Consider the following 19,957-nt stretch of genomic DNA (forward strand, 5'->3'; position numbering starts at 1 on the left):
GAAATTGCCCAGCACAGCCGCAATAGAGATATTCCCAAGCATGGAAACGCCTCTCCCTCTCCTCTGGGGCGAGCCTTGAACACCTGATCTACAGGGACCCCAGGACCACTGCCGCCTCTTGTACATGCTCCACCCACGTGTCACTGTAGATGATAACATCATCCAGGTAGGCAGCAGTATATGCAGCGTGCGGCTGCAGCACCCAGTCCATGACACGCTGAAAAGTGACCGGGGCTCTGAACACGCCGAACAGAAGTGTGTTAAATTGGTGCACATCTGCAAAACGTTGTTGCAATGCAGCAACATCCGCTTTCTGGGCCTGTGTGGGATGGTTATCAAAATGGAGGGAGGTGGGAATTGTGGAATTTGGCACCTCCGGACCCAACTCATCTCTTTCTTTCACCATGCTCACCAGAGAAGTGGTTTCAGCCTTTCTCCATGCTTTGTTTGTGTGGTTCCTCCCTTGTCCTAGTCAACATCTCCCACTTGCCGTGTGACCACAAAGAGTCCTTGCCCCCTTGGCGAGTAACTCCGAGTATCACCGGCCACTCGGCCTTGGCACAGAAGCTCATTAACCTATTTTAGTTGCTGGTACTGGAATATTTTGGATGGTTTCTACACTTGGAGCTGAGGAGTTTGTCTGCAGAAAGGTCACTTTTTCTGAACCTACTTACAGTGGTATGAAAAAGTCACCCCAACACTTTCATTTAGAAACTGCATTTTCTGTTTACTTGTATCTTTGTCTGATATTTAAATTTCTTTGATGATCTGAAACATTTAAGTATGACAAACATACAAGAAATCAGCAAAGGGACAAACACTTTATCACACCATTAGACTTGGATTGTAACCATTCTCAGTCACATGTTTAACTTTTGCATGTTGCTGTAGCTGGTATGTTCAATGGTATGTTGTGTTTTTCATGGACTAGTTCAACATTTCTTCACACAGTCACAGTTGATGCAAACCGCTTTCTCAATAATACTAAAGATTTTTGAAGCAATAATGATGCTTTCCCCAGTAACCAACTCAATTACACATTTTAACTCATTCTCCAAAATACTGTCTCCTTTTCGTGCTCTCTCTCACATGGACATTTTCCATGCAAATCCAAACAAATGTGTTCCTTGCTGGCCTCCTGCCGCACCCTGTCGATTACCATACATTCGACCTAGTTTTTTTTTAAAAAAATTGTTTTGTTTTTGTGATTCTTGCTGGGGTTGTGGCGCAGGAGATCTAGTAATTGGAGCATTTGGTTGTCCAATCCCTGGCCGCTCCAGCCTGCATGCCAAAGTAACCTTGGACAAGATACTGAACCCTGAATTGTTTCAAGTGCATTCATTGTTCGTTCTAGTTTTATTTTCTTGATTGTCTTATGATTCTGTATTCTGTGGTGTTTGCATTTAGCTTCCTGTTTTTCTTAGTGTCCATAGGTCTTGTTATCTCCTTACTGATACAATTTCCTTGTTTTTTATTACATTCCTTTACTTCTGAGTTTCTGAGATCCTTTTGTTTGTATTCTGTTCACTCAGTCTTCTTTATTTTAAACTCAGTCGAATATGCATGCAGTGTATTTGTCATCTGTTACTTCCTGTTTTAATTTGGTGGTCTGGAGTCTCTTGTGCTTGTATTTAGATCTACTTCCTAGAGGCTTGACCTTTGAATTTGACCTTTCAATAAAAAAATGTGTAAAATCTGAGTGCCTGATAATGAGATTGGGGCCCTTCCACTCCCTGGCTGGATCAGCTCTGTCTCATCAGCAGCAGTATACAGTGAGGTCAATAAGTATTTGATCACCCTGTGATTTTGCGCGTTCTCTTACTTAGAAATCATGGAGGGGTCTACAGTTTTCAGCATAGGTTAGATTTCCACTGTGAGAGACAGAATCTAAAAAGAAAAATCCAGAAATCACATTGTATGATTTTTGAACAATTTATTTGTGAATTACTGTGTCAAATAAGTATTTGATCACTTGAGTCAAAAAATAATAATATTTAGTACAGAAGCCTTTGTTAACAATTACCGAGGTCAAACGGTTCCTGTAGTTCTTCACCAGGTTTGCACACACTGCAGGAGGGATTTTGGCCCACTCATCCATAAAGATCTTCTCTAGATCTGTCAGATTTCGGGGCTGTCGCTGAGCAACATGGAGTTTCAGCTCCCTCCAAAGATTTTCTATTTGATTTAGGTCTGGAGACTGGCTAGGCTACTCCTGAACCTTGATATGCTTCTTACGGAGCCACTCCTTGGTTTTGCTGGCTGTGTGCTTTGGGTCATTGTCATGTTGGAAGACCCAGCCACGACCCATCTTTAATGCTCTGACTGAGGGAAGGAGGTTTTTACCCAATATGTCACAATACATGGCCCCATTCATCCTCTCCTTAATACAGTGCAGTCGTCCTGTCCCCTGTGCAGAAAAACACCCCCAGAGCTTGATGCTTCCAGCCCCATGCTTCACTGTAGGTATGGTATTATTGGGATGATACTCATCATGCTTCTTCCTCCAAACATGGCGAATGGAGTTAAGACCAAAATGTTCTACTTTTGTCTCATCTAACCACAGGACCTTCTCCCATGACTCCTCTGGACCATCCAGATGGTCCCTGGCAAACTTCACATGGGCCTGGACATGGGCTGACTTAAGCAGGGGAACCTTCCATGCGATGCAAGATTTTAAACCATGACGTCTTAGTGTATTACTGATAGTAGCCTTGGAAACGATGGTCCCAGCTCTCTTCATGGCATTGACCAGCTCCTCCCGTGTAGTTCTGGGCTGATTCTTCACCATTCTTGGCATCATTGAAACCCCACGCCTGGCCCCAGTCCGAGGGACATTGACAGTCATCATTAGCCTCTTCCATTTCCTGAAAATTGCTCCAACAGTTGTTCTTTTTTCACCAAGCTGGGTGGCAATCGCCCCATAGCCCTTTCCACTCACTGTATATGGACCATCCAGTCTCTGCCAGATGATCTATCTCTCAAAGCAGAAACCAGGCCTAGTTTGTGTTCCTTAGATTTATAGTTTATGAGTGCTAGTAAGAGCATTTCTCCTTGTGTTTCCGAGTGTGCTTCCATCCTCTAGTCTCAAGAAGTGGTTTCCTATCAACTGGGATACTCACCGCAACAATTCACCTGCCTGCTCATCCTTTGATGGCTCCCTCCTCTATGGATTCACAGAGCTGTGGACCTTCTCGCCCCCTGCTTCCCCACTTAAAGGTCACAACCTCACCTCATCTGAAACCTGAGCCATTTCCAGCCACTCCCTTGCTCCTCTCATCGCCTCATAAGCCCTCTGAGTGAATATTTTAAGAACTTCAAGGTACATCACAGTAAATGTCTTTCTGAAAGTGCTATGAATAATTTTAAGGATATAATTCCTCCACTGTTATCTTCCTCAATGTCTTGTGCCAACACCAAGTTTACTGCTCCATCGAGTGTTTTGCGTTTGGGTCCAACATCCTGCGTGCTGCACAGCCGTACCTCGACAGTCTAAACTGGGAGGCAACTACAGAGAGTACCGCAAAGGAACACAAAAACAGGGAACCTGAGAGGACACATGGAACAATAACGTATTATAAAAATGCAAAGAGGAGGGCTGTGTATCAAACTCTAACAGCAGTGCACAGTCACATACCTGCATTCATGACAAAGACCAACAAAGTAGAATGGTTAATTTTGGTGAACAACCAGTGTGAGCCCTGTGTGAAAAGACGGCATAGTTCGCTAGTCTCTTTCCTGGTAACGAAGTCTCACATGGAACGAACATCTAACCCAACATAAGGATGACAGAAGTAACCCACAGCAAATGATATTTAACCAAAAATAACCAAGTCAATTTCTATTAATGTTATGGACTAGCAACATGATTTCTTTCCACAACATTTACATTCGTTACCTCTGTGGGAATCCTTCATCACTCTGAAGATTACTCACAATTCTTTGCCCTTCATAGTCAATGCAGGGTGACATTTGCAATAGTAGGTGATGCCATTGTCCCATTTAGCAGGATTTAACTTCAAACCTTTTTAACTACACTGCTTCGCCAACTGGATGTAACTAATCAATTAGGTATGAGCCTCCTATTGGACAAATACTGAATGGTGATTATCTTTCAGTTGGCAACAAGTTGCCCAAATGATGCAATGAGTTGCTTCTCATTTCTTAAACAACCTTGTTGAAAGACACATCTCGTGGTCGTGGAAAAGATGATAGTGTGTGTAAAAAGGGTCAAACCATTGTCATGCATCAAGCAGAGAAAACAGCTAGTGGACAGTGGGGACAGAGCATCTTAGAGGTAGGAATGTGGCCAGAAAAAAATGTAATTTGCGAGGGAGCATAAAGATTGGATTCTGGAGCACTGGAAGAAGGTCATGTGGTCTGAGTCCAGATTTACTCTCTTCCAGAATGATGGCACATCAGGGTAAGAAGAGAGGCAGGTGAAGTGATGCACCCACCATGCTTGGTGCCTACTGTACAAGCCTGTGGGGGCAGTGCTCTAGGACTGCTGCAGTTGGTCAGGTCGAGGTTCAGCAATAGTATGTGCTCCAAGAATGAGGTCAGCTGACTACCTGACTATACTGAATGACCAGGTTATCCCATCAATGGATTTTTTCTTCCCTGATGGCATGAGCATATTCCAAGACGATAATGCTAGGATTCATCGAGCTCAAATTGTGAAAGAGTTGTTCTTCCAGCATGAGACATCATTGTCACACATGGATTAGCCACCACTGAGTCCAAACCTAAACCCCATTGAGAATCTTTGGCTGTGCTGGAGAAGGCTTTGTGCAGCAGACTCAGGTTGTTGGTAAAAAGTTAATGCAACACTGGATGGAGATAAATCTTGTGACACTGCAGAAGCTTCTCGAAACAATGCCACAGCGAATGAGCGAGTAATCAAAGATAAAGGCGGTCCAATGAAATATCAGAGTGTGTGACCTTTTTTTTGGGTGGAGACTTTTTGTTTAGCCAGGCAGTGCATGTTACAAAAGCAAAGACTATCAATAATTCAGAACACAAACACTGCATCACCGACCCAGGACCCTGACAGAGGCCATGTTTCCATATTGCACATGTACTGTAGTGATGGAAGTGAAATGAATGAAGAAATACATAAAGGCAACACGTGAACAAGAGGAGCTTCATAGAGCTCATCTTAAAAAAGCAAATGTGTTTGCCACAAGATCACATTCAGGTCACAATTGTGATGGGAAAAGCTGTCAGACAGGACAGGCTTTAAAAAAGAAGACGCCTCTTGGATGAAAGTGGAAACTCCAGAAACCTTTTGCATGAAGGTGTAGCTGTGTACAGTGACATGTTATGTTTTTCAGTATTTTTCCTATTTTGTTTTGGCGCTCTCTTGTCCTGTGTCAGTGTGCACAGTTTGGCTTCCCTCGTCCCGTTAGCCTCAATTAGTCCCAGCTGTGTTCCCTCTTGTTTCACATCCTCGCCTTAGCCTAGGTGTATTTAAGTCCTCTGTCGTCCTCTGCTTGTTGTTCTGTTGGCCTCTGTGTTTCCCTGTATTCCATATTTTTGAGTCTCCAGTTCTCTCCTGAGTTTTTGTGTCTTTGAGTGTTTTTGCCACAGCAATAAAGCTGCCTCTTTCAGTTCATCCTTTTGTATCTGCGCCCTGTAATTTGGATCCTCACTCTACCTGCTGCACAGCTGGACCTGAAAAGTTCTTCACGCAGTCAGAGTTGAAGTAACACTTCTGTCTAAATACTGTGAGTGTTTTTGAAACTCTGTTTTCCTCGTGAACTGGCTTCAGAACACATTTTCACCCACTTTCTCAAATCTTTCTCCTTTGCGTGCTTTGACCAGAGAGACGTGCGGAGATAATCCATGCAAATGTGAAAATTTTCTATACAAATGTGTTCCTGCTGCACTCATGCTGCACCCTGTTTTTCTTTTTTAATAATCGTTTTATCACTACAAACATCAAGCAGCTAAAACATCCACCTGCTGCCACCCCATTTAAACCACTGTAAACACTGGTGTGTTGAACACCCACAGCTGTTGCTGCATGTGTGTCTGTGTCGTCCACTTGGTCTCCGTCCTCTTTGTTCCCTCTTTAGGACGCTGTTAATGAACAGGGGAGTGTCACTTTCTCTCTGAGCTGATCAGGCTCTTTGAACTGTTCTGTGCTCTTCATTTAAATCCAGACGTGATCACATTTTCAAACTGTAGCTCCTAAACTTTGGAACAGCTCTTCACGACATCTGAATCATTACAAAAAAAGTTGCAATAATTTGTATCGTGTTTTAAGAAAAAAGAAAATTCTTACCAGTTGCTAAACTGATTTAACCAATCAACAAATATGAGATGTGAGCCTCTCCCAGCTGTCACTGGGTCAGCTGATCCAGGCTTACATAACTTTTAATGTAAAGTAGTTTTATTTCCTTATTCATTTACATCTGAGATAGAAGATAATCCACATTTTGGGTTTTTTTGCACTTTGCATATACATTACAAGTTTTATTCAGAGTAAATCCAGCAGCTCTGTGTTTGATCCTCCATCAGCTCTTCACTGTAATCCAGATCTCCTAACATGATGCTCTGCTCCGGACTCAGCAGCACACTGTGTGAGTACAACACACTGATCATCCTTTATTTATACATGAAATCAGCTGCACATGTTCAGTCTAATCCTTTTCTAGCTTTCCACTGTGCTGTACTGTGACATGCTTTTCTTTCTGCTTTATTGGATCAGTTCATCTAACATCCTAAATACATGTTTGCATCACCTCAGCAGGACAGTTAGGCTTCACAGAGTCCTGAGAGCAATTCATGGCTGATCATTTACTTTGAAGAGTTGAAGTCAAACTGTCAACACAAATAAGTTTATTGACAAAAGTTGGAAAGATGAAGAGAATAAATGTGTCATTGAAATCTGCTGTTTAGAAAGAGTTTCCAAAGAATCCAGGTGTGAATGAAAGCAGCAGCTTTCTCCTGTTTGCTTTTCATTTCTGTTTCATGTTTTGAGGTGAATTCAACTTGATATCAAACACACAGTCTGACACTGAGCTTTCTTTCTGTCTCTTTCAGTGCTGGCAGCAACCTGTTCACTCATCACTTCAGGTAAATGCTGTTTTACTGCTTCTTATATTCTGGTCACAAAGAGCCTTTCTGTGAACTTTCTCATTATTAGAGCTCACCTCTTCTTCTTCTGTCTGTAACTACTAAATATTGTATTTGTGTGATCTAAAATCTAAACTCTATCCTTCACACACACCTTTTTAAAATCTTATTTCTGTTCCCAGTGAAAATTAAATGAACCCTGTCTGGTGGCTGCTGGGCGGGTGGGGGGTGGGGGGGTTCTGGATGTTGTGGGGCTCCTTGTTGACATGTGTGAGGAAATCAGGGATAGAGGCTTTGGATTGCAACCTGGGGGGGGGACTCCACTTCTTTAAGGAGCAGGTCTGGAGGGGGGGTTCCAACCTCAGAAGGAAACGCACCCCTCGTCCTCGTCCACACCCAGAAATACTTTGCAGTGTCAAATACTATGAATCTGCAGAAATACAACGATTTAGCAGAAACACTGTGACTTGGTAGAGATACCATGATTTACATGAAATACTTTGACTTAGCAGAAATACTATAATCTAGCAAAAATAGTCAAACGTAGCAGAAATTCTATCATTGAGCAGAATTACTATGATTTAGCAGAAATGTGTGAATGCCTGTGAGCGTTCTCACAAATATGAAATAACACATGTAAGCTGAGACTCTCTAAAGAAACAGCATTGTTGTTGTTCGGCTTTTCATTTCGCCATTTGTTGATTCACTCGAAGAACAAGTAACGTAATATAGTACAGTTTTATTTATATAGCACATTTAAAAACCAAAGCAAAGTGCTTCACAGTAATATGGAGAGTCAGCATAAGTCAATAACAGGGTACAAATCAGACACTAACAGACCAGAAGAGCTAGATAAATACAAAATCCACTAAGAAGACAAAAACAGCAGGAACATTAATAATAAAAGCATAAATTTAATAAAAGATTTAAAAGTTAAAAATTTAAAAGATTTAAAAGGGTATTAACTGGTCAGGAAAGCCAAATCAAATAGATATGCTTTCAATCTGGATTTAAAGGACTGGATAGAGTCAAAATGGGTCAAGTGATCAGTTTGATATCAATCTTTTGTGATACACCGTCATATTTACATTATTTGTACAGTACCAATGATTTGCTTTGGTAGCTGCTCAAATTTCACTGCAGGGCAACCTGCATGTGGCGAATAAAGCCTTGATTGATTGATTGATTGATTGATTGATTGATTGATTGATTGATTGACTGATTGATACCAAAATTAGGGGGAATTTACGACTGTGCGCTATGTGCTTCGAATATTGTGTGTGGTTTTTGTTTTATACAGTTGTCAGTCAGGCCTCTAACTATGAAACAAATTACACTCCAAAAGACCCCGGGCTTCTGAAAAGATGACCCGGGCTTAAACCTAGCATTTATTTTACATTATACATTTACATTATTACATTATTATACATTTATTTTTATTTCAGGCTTTATCAGAGCTCAAGTTCCTCCTCCTGTGACCCCCATATCCACAGGGAGAGTGGTCACCTCTAACGGCCTCAGTGTTCATCGCCTGAGCTGTGGTAAGATGGAAAATAGTGTCCAAGAATTCACTGCAGATCAAATTCAGACTCTCAGGCTAAATTCAACAAACTTAACAAGTATTGGATGAACTGTTTATAGTTTACAGCCTTTTTATGCACAGCTGCTTATTTCCAGTTTAAATTGTATTTTCCTGATCAACAAACCAACAGTGCATTTATTCTTTAAAAAAGCTCTGAGGATGTTGGACTGTGTATAAAAGTTCAGAAACATTTGATGTAGATTAGAAACAAAAACACTGACTTAAAGTTTCCTCCTTGATCAGAGTTAATGTAATATCCACTGTGGTGGTGTACAGAGGTACAATCCTCATTATTTATGGATCTGCAGCATCTGAGTCTGAAACTGAAGCCTGAAACCTGGATTATTGCATGTTGTGTTGAGTTGTTCCTTTTCTCTCATACTGTGTCTGTATAACAGTGGGTGGAATGATCATTGTGAGGTCAGCTGAGTACAGATGTGGAGGTGAAGTAACCTGGTCTCACGGTGACGCTGTGAACAACGTGAGGAACAGGTGAGCACTGTGGGATGGTAGAAGTGAGCCTTTGATTCAAAAGAAGAAACAAACAAAAACCTGTTGAACAGCTTTACTCAAACTAACAGGAAGTAAATGATCACCTGAAAGTAACTTGTTTCATATCTTTGAGCTGAAAACCAGCTGTTTCTGTCTCCCTGCAGCTGTGATGGAAAAACCGAGTGTGACATAAAGTCAAACATTACTTATGATCCTGGAGTCTGCAAATACCTGGAGACCACCTACGACTGCTTCCCACGTAACGACTCTGTTAAACCTGTGATTAGAAATGACTGATGAACCCAATCTGTACATGAATGATTACAGTTTCTATGGGATCTGTGTCTGTTTCAGGCCAAAGTGTAACATGTGGAGGATCTCAGGCAAACCTTCAGTGTGGTGAGAACACAGCTTCTATGTCTTTCTACATTTAATGCAGTTAAAAATATCACCATGGTTACAGTTTGACTCTATGAACTCTTCCTCAGATGAAGGACAGGTTATAGTCGTCTCCTGGGCGAATTATGGTCGCCGTGACACGACCACGTGCTCTGATGGATATGCTAATCACGTCAACAACGTTAACTGCACCTGGTCAGGAAGCATGAACTATGTAACTACCAGGTACAGATGCTGACTCTGATTCTTCAGCTCTCCATCTTCTCTCAGATGATGCAGTGAATTTTTGCTGATTCACCTTTGACCTGCATTCACAGGTGCAATGGGACAAACAGCTGTACTGTTGATGCAAATATCTCAGAAGACCCGTGTGGTGGCATTTATAAGTACCTGGAGGTGTTTTACACTTGTCAGGGTAAGTAACTCAAATAATAAACTTCTAAAGATAATCTTTTAGGGTCGGTACATTCAGACTTGTTTTTGAAGTGAATGAAAATGAAAATTCTTCATCATTTTTAAAAGATGAACCTTTCTGTGCTGAAAAGAATCATCAGAAAATCATCAGTCACGAAGATTTCGTCAGTTTGTTTTAGATCCTGAGTGAACGCGCACATCATTATCACAATACTTAATAACAGAAATGTGATTTAGTCATCAAAAAAATACAAATATAATAAAATAATAATAATAAAAAATTAATTAAACCAATTTGACATTTATAGCTGCAGCAGCAGTCATGTGGGGTTTGTGTGAAAGAACCCAAAATTCAGGCACTTGCTGTGATGCAAGGAAGCTTTAGTTGGAAATGACAAAAGCAAGGACAGAACTAAACATAAACTTAAACTAAATAACAAACAAAACCTGAAACCATATGTGGCAAGGAAGACGCATGACGGGTCCAGAGGTCTGATTTGAGAGCGAACTTCATTCACACAGTGTGACTACAGCTCTCAGCTGCAGGCCACACATACTCCTTGCCACCACACACACACCAACAACCCTGAATCCCCGTGTCTTTAACTCGTTGGGCGTGATTGCGGACGCCGTGCAGGTGCATCCGCATGGCATCCGCAGACCACGCCCCACCACAAACCCGGACCTATTGACAGGAAACGCTGTTGACATCCTTCCATCTTACATTATTAAAGATGGGTTTAACGTTATCGGGCCCTGTATTTTATCTCTAATGCATCTGTCATTGTTATTGGGCTATGTTCCAGCTACTTTTAAACGCTGTAGTGCAACCTATACTCAAAAAGAGCTGCCTCAGTCCACTCACTAACTTTCTGTCTAAAGTCCTAGAGAAGATTGTTCATTACCAACTTATTTGGATGCAAATAATATCGGGGAAAATTTCATTCAGGGTTTAAGCCACGCCATAGCACGGAAACTGCATTACTGAGAATCTTAATGACTTTCTCTCAATTGCTGACTCAGGGCGCCCTGTGGTCTTAGTTTTGCTTGATTTGTCCTTTTGATTAGGTGGACTGTAATGTCCTTTTAATGAAGCTTGAGCATCACGGGCAGTGCCCTTAGCTGATTTAAATCCTATCTATCAGAAAGGTCCTTTTCTGTCACCATGGGTACCTACACCTCCTCCATTGCCCCTGTTACCCCTGGTGTCCCCCAGGGGTCTGTGCCGGGTCCTATGCTGTTCTCTCTGTACTTGTTACCCTTGGGCCAAATCTTTGATAAATACGACTTTTCTTTTCACTTTTATGCGGATGACATTCTAATCTATTTTAAACTGGCTGGTGATGTCACATCGTCATTGCAACACTTCTTTAAATGTATGAGTGAAGTTAAAAACTGGCTACTGAGCAATTCCCTCATTTTAAATGATAAGAAGACAGAAATTGTAATCTTTGATTCTCCCTCCTCTCGGGCTGAAGTAACTGGTATATTTGGGCTCTTTGCTGACTCCCTTTCTGACACTGTGAGGAACTTGGGTGTTGTCTTGGACAGTTCCTTCAAGCTGGACAAACATGTGTCCTCTGTAGTTAAATCTGGTTTCTATCAATTGCATCTAATCTTTAAGGCCAAGCCCTGCTTACCACGTAAGGACCTGGAAAAACTTATCCATGCCTTTGTTACATCAAGATTAGATTACTCTAATTCCCTCTATACTGGTCTCCATTCTGCCCTTGTTTACAGACTGCAGCTCGTTCAAAATGCTGCTGCACGTCTCTTAACCGGAACTGGTAGGTTTGAGTCTATTACTCCAGTTCTCTGCGACCTGCACTGGCTTTACATTTAATATTGCATTGATTTTAAAATCTTATAGCTCACTTTTAAAATCATAAATAACACCACGCCCAGCTTTCTTACGGATGTCCTCAGCTTTTAATACCCGTGGGAGAGCAGAGGTGACCACGTATTCGCCTCTATTGCATCCTACCTCTAGAATAATCTCCGTCAAGCTCTTCACACGTCTGATTCAATTCAATCTTTTAAATCTTGATTAAAAACGTAGTTATTTAGCCTTGCCTTCCCTGCCTCCTAGAGCTCGCATTTTTAAGTGAACTGTAACTTATCTTTTTTGCTTTTATTATTGTATTTATGATTATGCCTGCTGTATGATTGGTTAGTTATGTCTCCCACCTGTTAGTATATAGTACATTTTTTTTGTACATATTTTATTTTTTCATTTTATTTACTTGTATTTATCATTGCTCTTATTTGGTTTCTGTGAAGCCCTTTGGCATACATCTGGTTTTTAGATGTGCAATATAAATAAAATTGTATTGTATTGAAATGACACGTATGGGGTGAACACAGTTGAAACTAATGGGCATAATGAGACAGGACCTTCAAAGTAAAACAGGAAGATCACAGGCTGTTTTACAAACACAAACTCAGATACACAAACAGAACACCTGGGGGGAGGACAGCACACTAAGCACAAGAACCAAAACCCTAGGAGCTAAGAAAACAAGAATAAACCCTAAGCATACGATGACACCAATATAACACAAAATGCTGGGTGTAACGACCCAGGACCATGACAAACTGTTTACAAAGTAATTTTAACAAGCAAAATGTAGTTTTGTATAATTCAAACAGAAAATCAAAAAGGACAGAAAAAGTTATGATGTGGACACAGAAACAAAAAGATTAGATGAAAAACAAAAAATAATAATAACAAAGACAAAGAAAACATTTTTTTTCACATTTCAGTGGAAGTTTGGTGTCGTCCAGATTGGAGGGAAGATCTAATTAAGTCCTACACGATTAAAAGACTTTTAACCCCAGTTGCTCCAAGACAGTAAGAACACCTTGAGGGTAAACACAAGCTGCAGCAGAGGAAACGAGCTACATTTGCTTATTTTGTGCAGGCTATTGTGACGTTACATTAAACTGTGACCATCACCAGTGAATATGGGTGTGTTTTCTAAATCAGCAGTAGGTGTTCAAAAGGCAACGAAGTGAACAGGATGTGTGCAGGATGTAAACAAGTTGTACAGATCATGTATGTTGATTCTAACTTTATTTTACACTTCATGCCTAAACTTTGTGGTTTTGATGGTTTTTAACAACAATTTGTTAAACTCACAGCCAAACTCTGAACATCACGCTGCTGCAATAAAATCTATGTAGTTATATATTAACTGATCAAAGGTTCTGTGTAATCAGTGTTCATTAGTAATGTTCTTTGTTGTATTACAGGCTTTAGGATTCATGTTTAGTTCAGTACAGGTCAGCTGGGATCAGTGATGATGGAGGGAATTTTACTGCAATCACAGAATTCCTTAAAGATGAAGAGGAAAGGAGCTAAACTGGGTCACAGCAGGAAAAATAAGAAAACCAGAATCTTATCCAACCTCAGGTTTCACACAATAAATTCTCTCTGAAAACAGCCATGCAGCTACTACTGCGACGTGTGTGAAACATGCATCGCTTCTTGGCTTTAATAGCACATCGCAGCATTCAGCCATTATTCTAACATTTTTAGTTTCTTATAGATAGTTGTTCGCTCTGTGCACACTGCTGGCAAACGATGCTTATTTTACTTCATTTCTGCTTTGATTCATGAAAGCGGTTATAAATGGCGTTCACCTCTGAACACTCAGCGCGGATCATGACTGTGTGAAGTTTTAGGACAAACAACGTTTTGGCACTGCGATAACAGCTTTGAGCATCCATGCAAGTGAATATTGAGCAAACTATAATATATTACGCTACTGAAAATAAACCTATCAGCAGCTATCACAACCACAACAGGCAGAGGACAGGATTTTCATGATTACATTTCATCCAATTTACATTAAATTGTGTTCCACAGACTATTAATTCACATTTTTATGACTCGTTTAAATATTGTCCTCCTGAAACAGAAACAAGTACATTTGCCATCAGTTGCAAAAAAACACATAACGTTCAGTCACAAAACTGACACTGAGGCTCTTCAGTAAATTCAGCACATTAAGATTTGTCCTGCTGCACATGTTTGTTAATGTCGCCTCCTTTAAAATTTAACTTTGATCTATGTAATCTCATTTGATGTTTAAATCAAGTAGCTCACTGAGGTACATGTAGCAAGCAGGGGCACATATTCACTAGATTATTTATTTTTTGTAAGTTTTTTGGAACATTTTTTTCATATTTAAACAGAAACAATATATTATATTAATAAACTGTATTAAATTTTACATTTTGTAAAACCTTTTTTTCCCTCAGCAGGCCAATAAAGTTGGACATGGGACAGTAAAACGTCTACACCATCAAATGAAGTCATGAAAGCACAGGACAACATCAGAATGCTGACATGCTCACATTTCTTCTCTGCAGCCACCACATAGTCCTTTAGAGGCTTACAGTCACAAACTCACTCACTGCACACATAAACTATTAAAAAACACTATAACCTACGTCACCCAGGAGTTACAACACTGTAAAACATTTAATGCATTATTTCAGGTACATGTAAACCTTGTTTTATTTGACATTGCTGTACTTGATTATTATTATTGTTTATTCATTTTTGCATCTAAGCTTTCTTTCATTTTAATATCGTGTGTGAAATGAAATAATTTAGGTATGCATGGTTATATGTATGCAGTACAACTATTAAAACACATTTCTAAAACGGAAACCACTGACCAGTTTATTTTGAAAGACCTTTTCTTCCTCTTTTGAATATTAATTATTGCTATTTGATTCTTCAATCGATGGAACAATTGATAGACTAGAATTATTGATAGGTGAAGCCCTGAATAAAATGCAATAGCTCTAATATATCACAGTCCCTGATATATTACACAAAAGTAAGAAAACATTAAGCTGAAATTAAGGTGCCCCTCTTATCATAGTAGTAGTTTTTGTCTCTGTAGAGAGATGCAGATAGTAGGCTGTCCACCTACTACACTTCACTGTGCATTCAATGGAGGAGCTGTACAGAGAGATCCACAGGTAGGATTGATTTCTGTGCTGTTCAGCGGTGCATTATGGGTAATCTCAGTCTCTCACTGAGCATGTTCCTGTGATTGGCCAGCACGTCATGGAGTGGGTGGGAGGTATTGTCCTTATCCTGGACAGCATCCGCCTCTCTGACACCACCTTAAGGGAGCCCAGCTCTGTCCCCAGAACATTACTGGTCTTGGACTTTGTTCCTGGAGACAGATGTTGCTGTTGACTTGACTTTTCTTTTCATTTTTTACCTGCACAAACAAAATGAACCTTCATTGTGTTCGAGTGGTGTAAGAGGTCTCATGTCTGCACTCTCAGCATAGATGCATCAAAGTACATCAGAACAAACTGAACTTTATTCTTCCAGGAAACTGTGTGGAAGTGGAGTGATGGTTCCCAGTTTGACTTCACAAACTGGGCCAGTGGAGAACAAAACAATCCACCAGTATATTGTATACAGATAAACCGTGATGGTACAAACTAAATGTGAGCCTGTTGATGAAATGAGTTTGGTTTATACATTGCCTGAAGTCATGTGATCTTAGGTCTTTATAAGAACTGTGTTTGTTCTTTTTACATTAGAAAAGCAGAAAACATTTACTGCACAGACCTCTGATTTTATTTCTGTTCTTCTTCATTTTGATTCTTCTTTACGGGACGAGATTGAGCAGTGCATATACAGAACAGATGACAATCCAAAATTCCCTCTGCTGTTAAAAATGTCTTAAAGAAAATCACAGCAGTTCAATGTCAGAAATCCATACAGTCTCTCTGAGCCATTCATCGTTTTTTTTATTTTTTTTATTAAATTCTTCTCAATCTTTTGTTTTTATATACTGATGTTTCATTCTCTTGTATTTATTTATTTACCAGAAATTACCAACAAGGTAACAGCAGTGGCGTGTCTAGAAAATTTTTGTTGGGGGGGCCAGGTAGGGGCACAGATTTGGAGAAGGGTGGCAGATGTAATTGGCAGATGTTTAAAAAAAAATTCTACCAACCGTTAACCATAACTCAATAATCCTATAAACCTAATAACCGAATGCGCTTTTAACTCTTATTAGAATGAGATTTTAACCACTACGGTGCAAAGTTTTTAGATACTGCGTTGATAAAGTACAAGAGATACAATCAGTGCTTTGTCAATGTTTACTCAGCATTCAAGGACATCAATATTTGCATAGCATTTTTACTGACATGTAGTGCACATATGTTTTGGGCAAAAACATTTTTGAATATTAAAATACGAACATTTGTAACAAACAATTGACAAATTCCAATGTAAAACTTTATCTGCCTGTTAAAAAAAGAAGATAATCTTCTCACAAACTGGTGTTTGATTTTGAAACAGGAAAAAAGTGGGGAAACAACTGAAAAGACTAACATTTGAATAAAACCTGAAAGCAAGTAAATACTTTCTATGCTGCCTTATGGTAAACTGTGGTAATATTGATAAAGAACAACACTGGCTGATGATGAAATACAGTCAGCTGGCATGGTGACACTGCCAGTATTAACCTGCAGGGCTGGACTGGGACAGAAAATCGGGCATTTTGACTACAGACCGACCCACCAGGTAGTAAAGCCATAAAGACTTTGAATGAAAACAAACGCTGTTGTGACAGTGATGTACAGTCTTGTTGGTATATGTATGATTTCTATACATTTTACGTCAGATAAAAACTTTGGTTGTAAGATTTAGATAATTATTTAATAAAAGCGAGACATTTTAAATGAAAATAAGAAAGAAAAGTATGTCTTTGTGCCCCCCTCTCCCTGTTAATGCCCTACCTGGCCCCCTGGCAAAACTTTGCTAGACCCGCCCCTGCACAGTTACCAGCTGTCAGCTACATAAAAAAAAAGGATCCTGGTGTTATTTGTCTCTCAGAAACAGTTCATAACTTCCCTTCAACTCATCCATGTCACCTAAAAGGTAAACCTGTTTCTCCATCACCTGTTCAGCTCTGATGGTTCAGTAAGGACATCTCCTGGTTTCATCTTCATGTTTCCCTCTCACCACATATCCAAACCGACATCATGACCAGCAGCTTTACAGCTGTGGCTCCAGCAAACATCAGCTGATACTAGAAATTAATATTAAATAAATTCTAACAACAGCTGATCAAGCTTAAACGTGCTGCTGTTGTTTAGCGCAACATCTGCTGGTTTCCTCTTTCTGGTGCAAAGTGGGCGATAAACAAACAAGAGAGCCGATCAGCTGATCATTGATCAGTTTCATGATTGAAGTAGAAACAGGAGAGGGAGGGGGGGAGAGAACGAGAGAAGAAGAGGCAGCTGTGCAACGTAAACACAGAATAACTCCAGCTTTGTGTATTTTTCCATTCTAACTAAAATCCGGGACAAACTGCGTCTCTTCTCAGCTCAATATGAAACGTGTAATTCCATTTTTTTAAGGAGCCGTTGGCAACTCTACTAACTAAACGTATGAATAAAATAAAGTTCACTATCAGTAACATCATAGCACCCACCCAGCTGTATAGAAACTCCATCAAGCTGGCTAGAACGCAGTACGAGTTATTGCAACTGAGGGTAAAAAGTCAGCACAACGAAAATAAACTCCACCTAAACTTGGTTTATATCTGACCCAGAGAGACTGCAGGTCATAACTTCTTACCTGAAGTTCAGTTCACCTGACACTCGGACTGGCGGCTGCCTCGGGTCTCTCCTACTGCCTCCCCTTCCCTCATCCACCTGCTGGCCTCTGTGGAAGCCCCGCCATAGCCACCACCAAACAACTGAGTTATTTTTACACATCGACCTGCATCTGGCCAATCCACCACCTCTCATTGTCAAAGGAGCTTGCAAAGAAAAGCGTCTGGACTTCTTTAAGTTGCTTGAAGACATTTCACCTCTCATCCGAGAAGCTTCTTCAGTTCTAAGGTCAAATGGTGGAGAGTCCCAGATATAAACCTAGTGGGAGTTTCCCCCCACAGAGGGACAAAAGGACCCCTGATGATCCTCTAATCGCCTGAGCCAAGGTGTGAAACTGGTATTTTCTGGTTCCAGAAAATACCAGATTATCACGCATGCTACGAGCTTGTAGATCGATAACTGTTTCTTTTATTTTTTTATTTTCTCTATTGAGCTGGGTAACATTTTCTGTGAGACATTTCACCGACTCCCTTAGCGTGGCATTTTCAGCAGCGAGCGTTTCCACCTGCTGTTGGCTGAACTCCAGGGATTCTCGCAAGCATTTAAATTCCCAGTGAAGAATCTCCACCAAGGACAGCCTTGCATCGAAACTGGACAATCATTTGTCGATTGACTCCAGTATGTCGACAATATCTTTGCCGGCTGGCCGGGGGAATCTGCCGGGCGTTGTCTTTTCGACGACGGCGTCTCAGATTTGGCCGGGGAAGCTGCACTCTGGGCCTTCTTCATTACGAGATCCTGGCAGCACTGATCAATGTAATCTTGGAGAGCCTCTAAACTCTCCCCGTTGTTCTCCAGAGTGTTGGAGATGATTTAGACAAATGTTGTTGTTATAAGACAATTGATAAGTGTATTTGGTAATACTGAAGCTTAAATGAATTTGTTCAAATCTAAACTACCATTCGCTTTAATTTTCCGCCAAAATCTCCGGCGTCTGACGTCAGTTACAACATGAGTCGCTTACCTTGTCCGTCACTTCCGTCACTTACCTGCCTGAGGAATGTAACTTCGATTGCTCTGTTGAGGGCGGGGCTCGATGGCGAACCTTTGGCTGCTCTGGTGGGGGGTTTATGGGGGACAAAAAGGGATTGGGCCAGGGGGTAGATGTGAGCCCAGCATAGACCAGCTCCATCATCTCATCAGTGAATTTCAATCAGTTTCACCCCTGACTTGTTAAAATTAAATCCATTTTCTTTAAACAGATGCCTGCGTTCCCAGTACACACCGCTGTGCACAGTGCATGCACACGCAAAGTCAGCTGATCTCATGGCACGAGTGGCGTACGATCAGCACCTCAGCTAACGATAACGGCACGCCGATTGCAGATGTCCTGTCACGTGCGGTGGGCGTGTGACCTTGGCCAAAGCCACTGCACTGCCACATTATGAAGTTGCCGAACAAACACACAGGGCCGGTCGCTGACATTTACTACTGTATGTTGTGATTCCTCATGGAGCCCAGCCTGTGCAGGATGGCTCTGCACAGGCTGGGCTCCATGAGGCTCCCTTTAAACAGCTCAGTTTAAACAGTGCTGCCATCTGTGCCTTCCCTGACAACAGCGGCCACAGCCATGACACGCCTCTGCTGTGGCCTGCAACAGATTGGCAGATTTTTTTTCATCAATTTAAAAAAAAAAAATCTTGTATCAAGCGAAAAATCTGCCAATGCAACAAGTGAAAATTCTCCAGATCCAAGATGCACTGTCTAAAAACAAGTTCCTATATCTCACTGAATTGTTACTTTGTAGCTGATTGTGTCTTATTTTAAGTGTAATGAGATATTTTGACTAGAAATTAGACAAATATCCTTGGTAAGATTTTGAGTTTTTGCAGTGTGTAGTTCCTGGAGATCAGCAACATAAAGACATTCAGTTCTGACTTTCTGCTGCTGCTATTTTTGTAGCCACATTTTGCATTTTGTGTAAAACTTGGTGTGTGTGTTGCTGGTGTGCGTCACATTTACGTCACGCTCATTGTTTCGAATAGCATCCAGCAACCCAGAGAAACTCGATTCCTGGAATTTCCAGTAGTGTTTCATGCAAATCAGGCACGAGGAAGCAAAGTTCCCTTACTGTGGCAACACAATCCTGGCACTGTCCACCTGCTGTGTGAAGAACAGCAGCAGGGCTAAGAGCTGTACAGTGACGTTAGGATGGTCTCTGTACTGTCCTACAAAGGCTGAAGAGGCCAAAAGTAAAATGAAAGACCGGCAACATTTAAAATTTTAAAACCTAAAGATAGTATTTTCTTCTCTTATTAAACTATCATATTTTGATGGGCAGCACGGTGGCACGGTGGTTAGCTCTGTTGCCGCTCAGCAAGAAGGTCC

The 19,957-nt window shown here is 40.8% G+C and overlaps 1 protein-coding gene across 1 annotated transcript; it reads left to right on the top strand.

Moving 5' to 3' along the window:
• Window positions 1-6,547: 6,547 nt before the first annotated feature.
• On the top strand, window positions 6,548-9,973 carry LOC147305474 (L-rhamnose-binding lectin SML-like). Its single transcript, XM_086277781.1, has 8 exons — window positions 6,548-6,581; window positions 7,045-7,077; window positions 8,523-8,618; window positions 9,058-9,151; window positions 9,316-9,410; window positions 9,506-9,550; window positions 9,640-9,775; window positions 9,868-9,973. The coding sequence occupies exons 1-8, from the start codon at window positions 6,548-6,550 to the stop codon at window positions 9,971-9,973; spliced, it is 639 nt and encodes a 212-aa protein (XP_086133907.1).
• The last annotated feature ends 9,984 nt before the right edge of the window (window positions 9,974-19,957 follow it).

Source organism: Aulonocara sp. 'chitande type north' Nkhata Bay, linkage group LG20, assembly GCF_057382095.1.
Source record: "Aulonocara sp. 'chitande type north' Nkhata Bay isolate Kocher_YH1m ecotype deep benthic linkage group LG20, A_spYH_male_GT1.1, whole genome shotgun sequence".
Taxonomy (NCBI): Eukaryota; Metazoa; Chordata; class Actinopteri; order Cichliformes; family Cichlidae; genus Aulonocara; species Aulonocara sp. 'chitande type north' Nkhata Bay.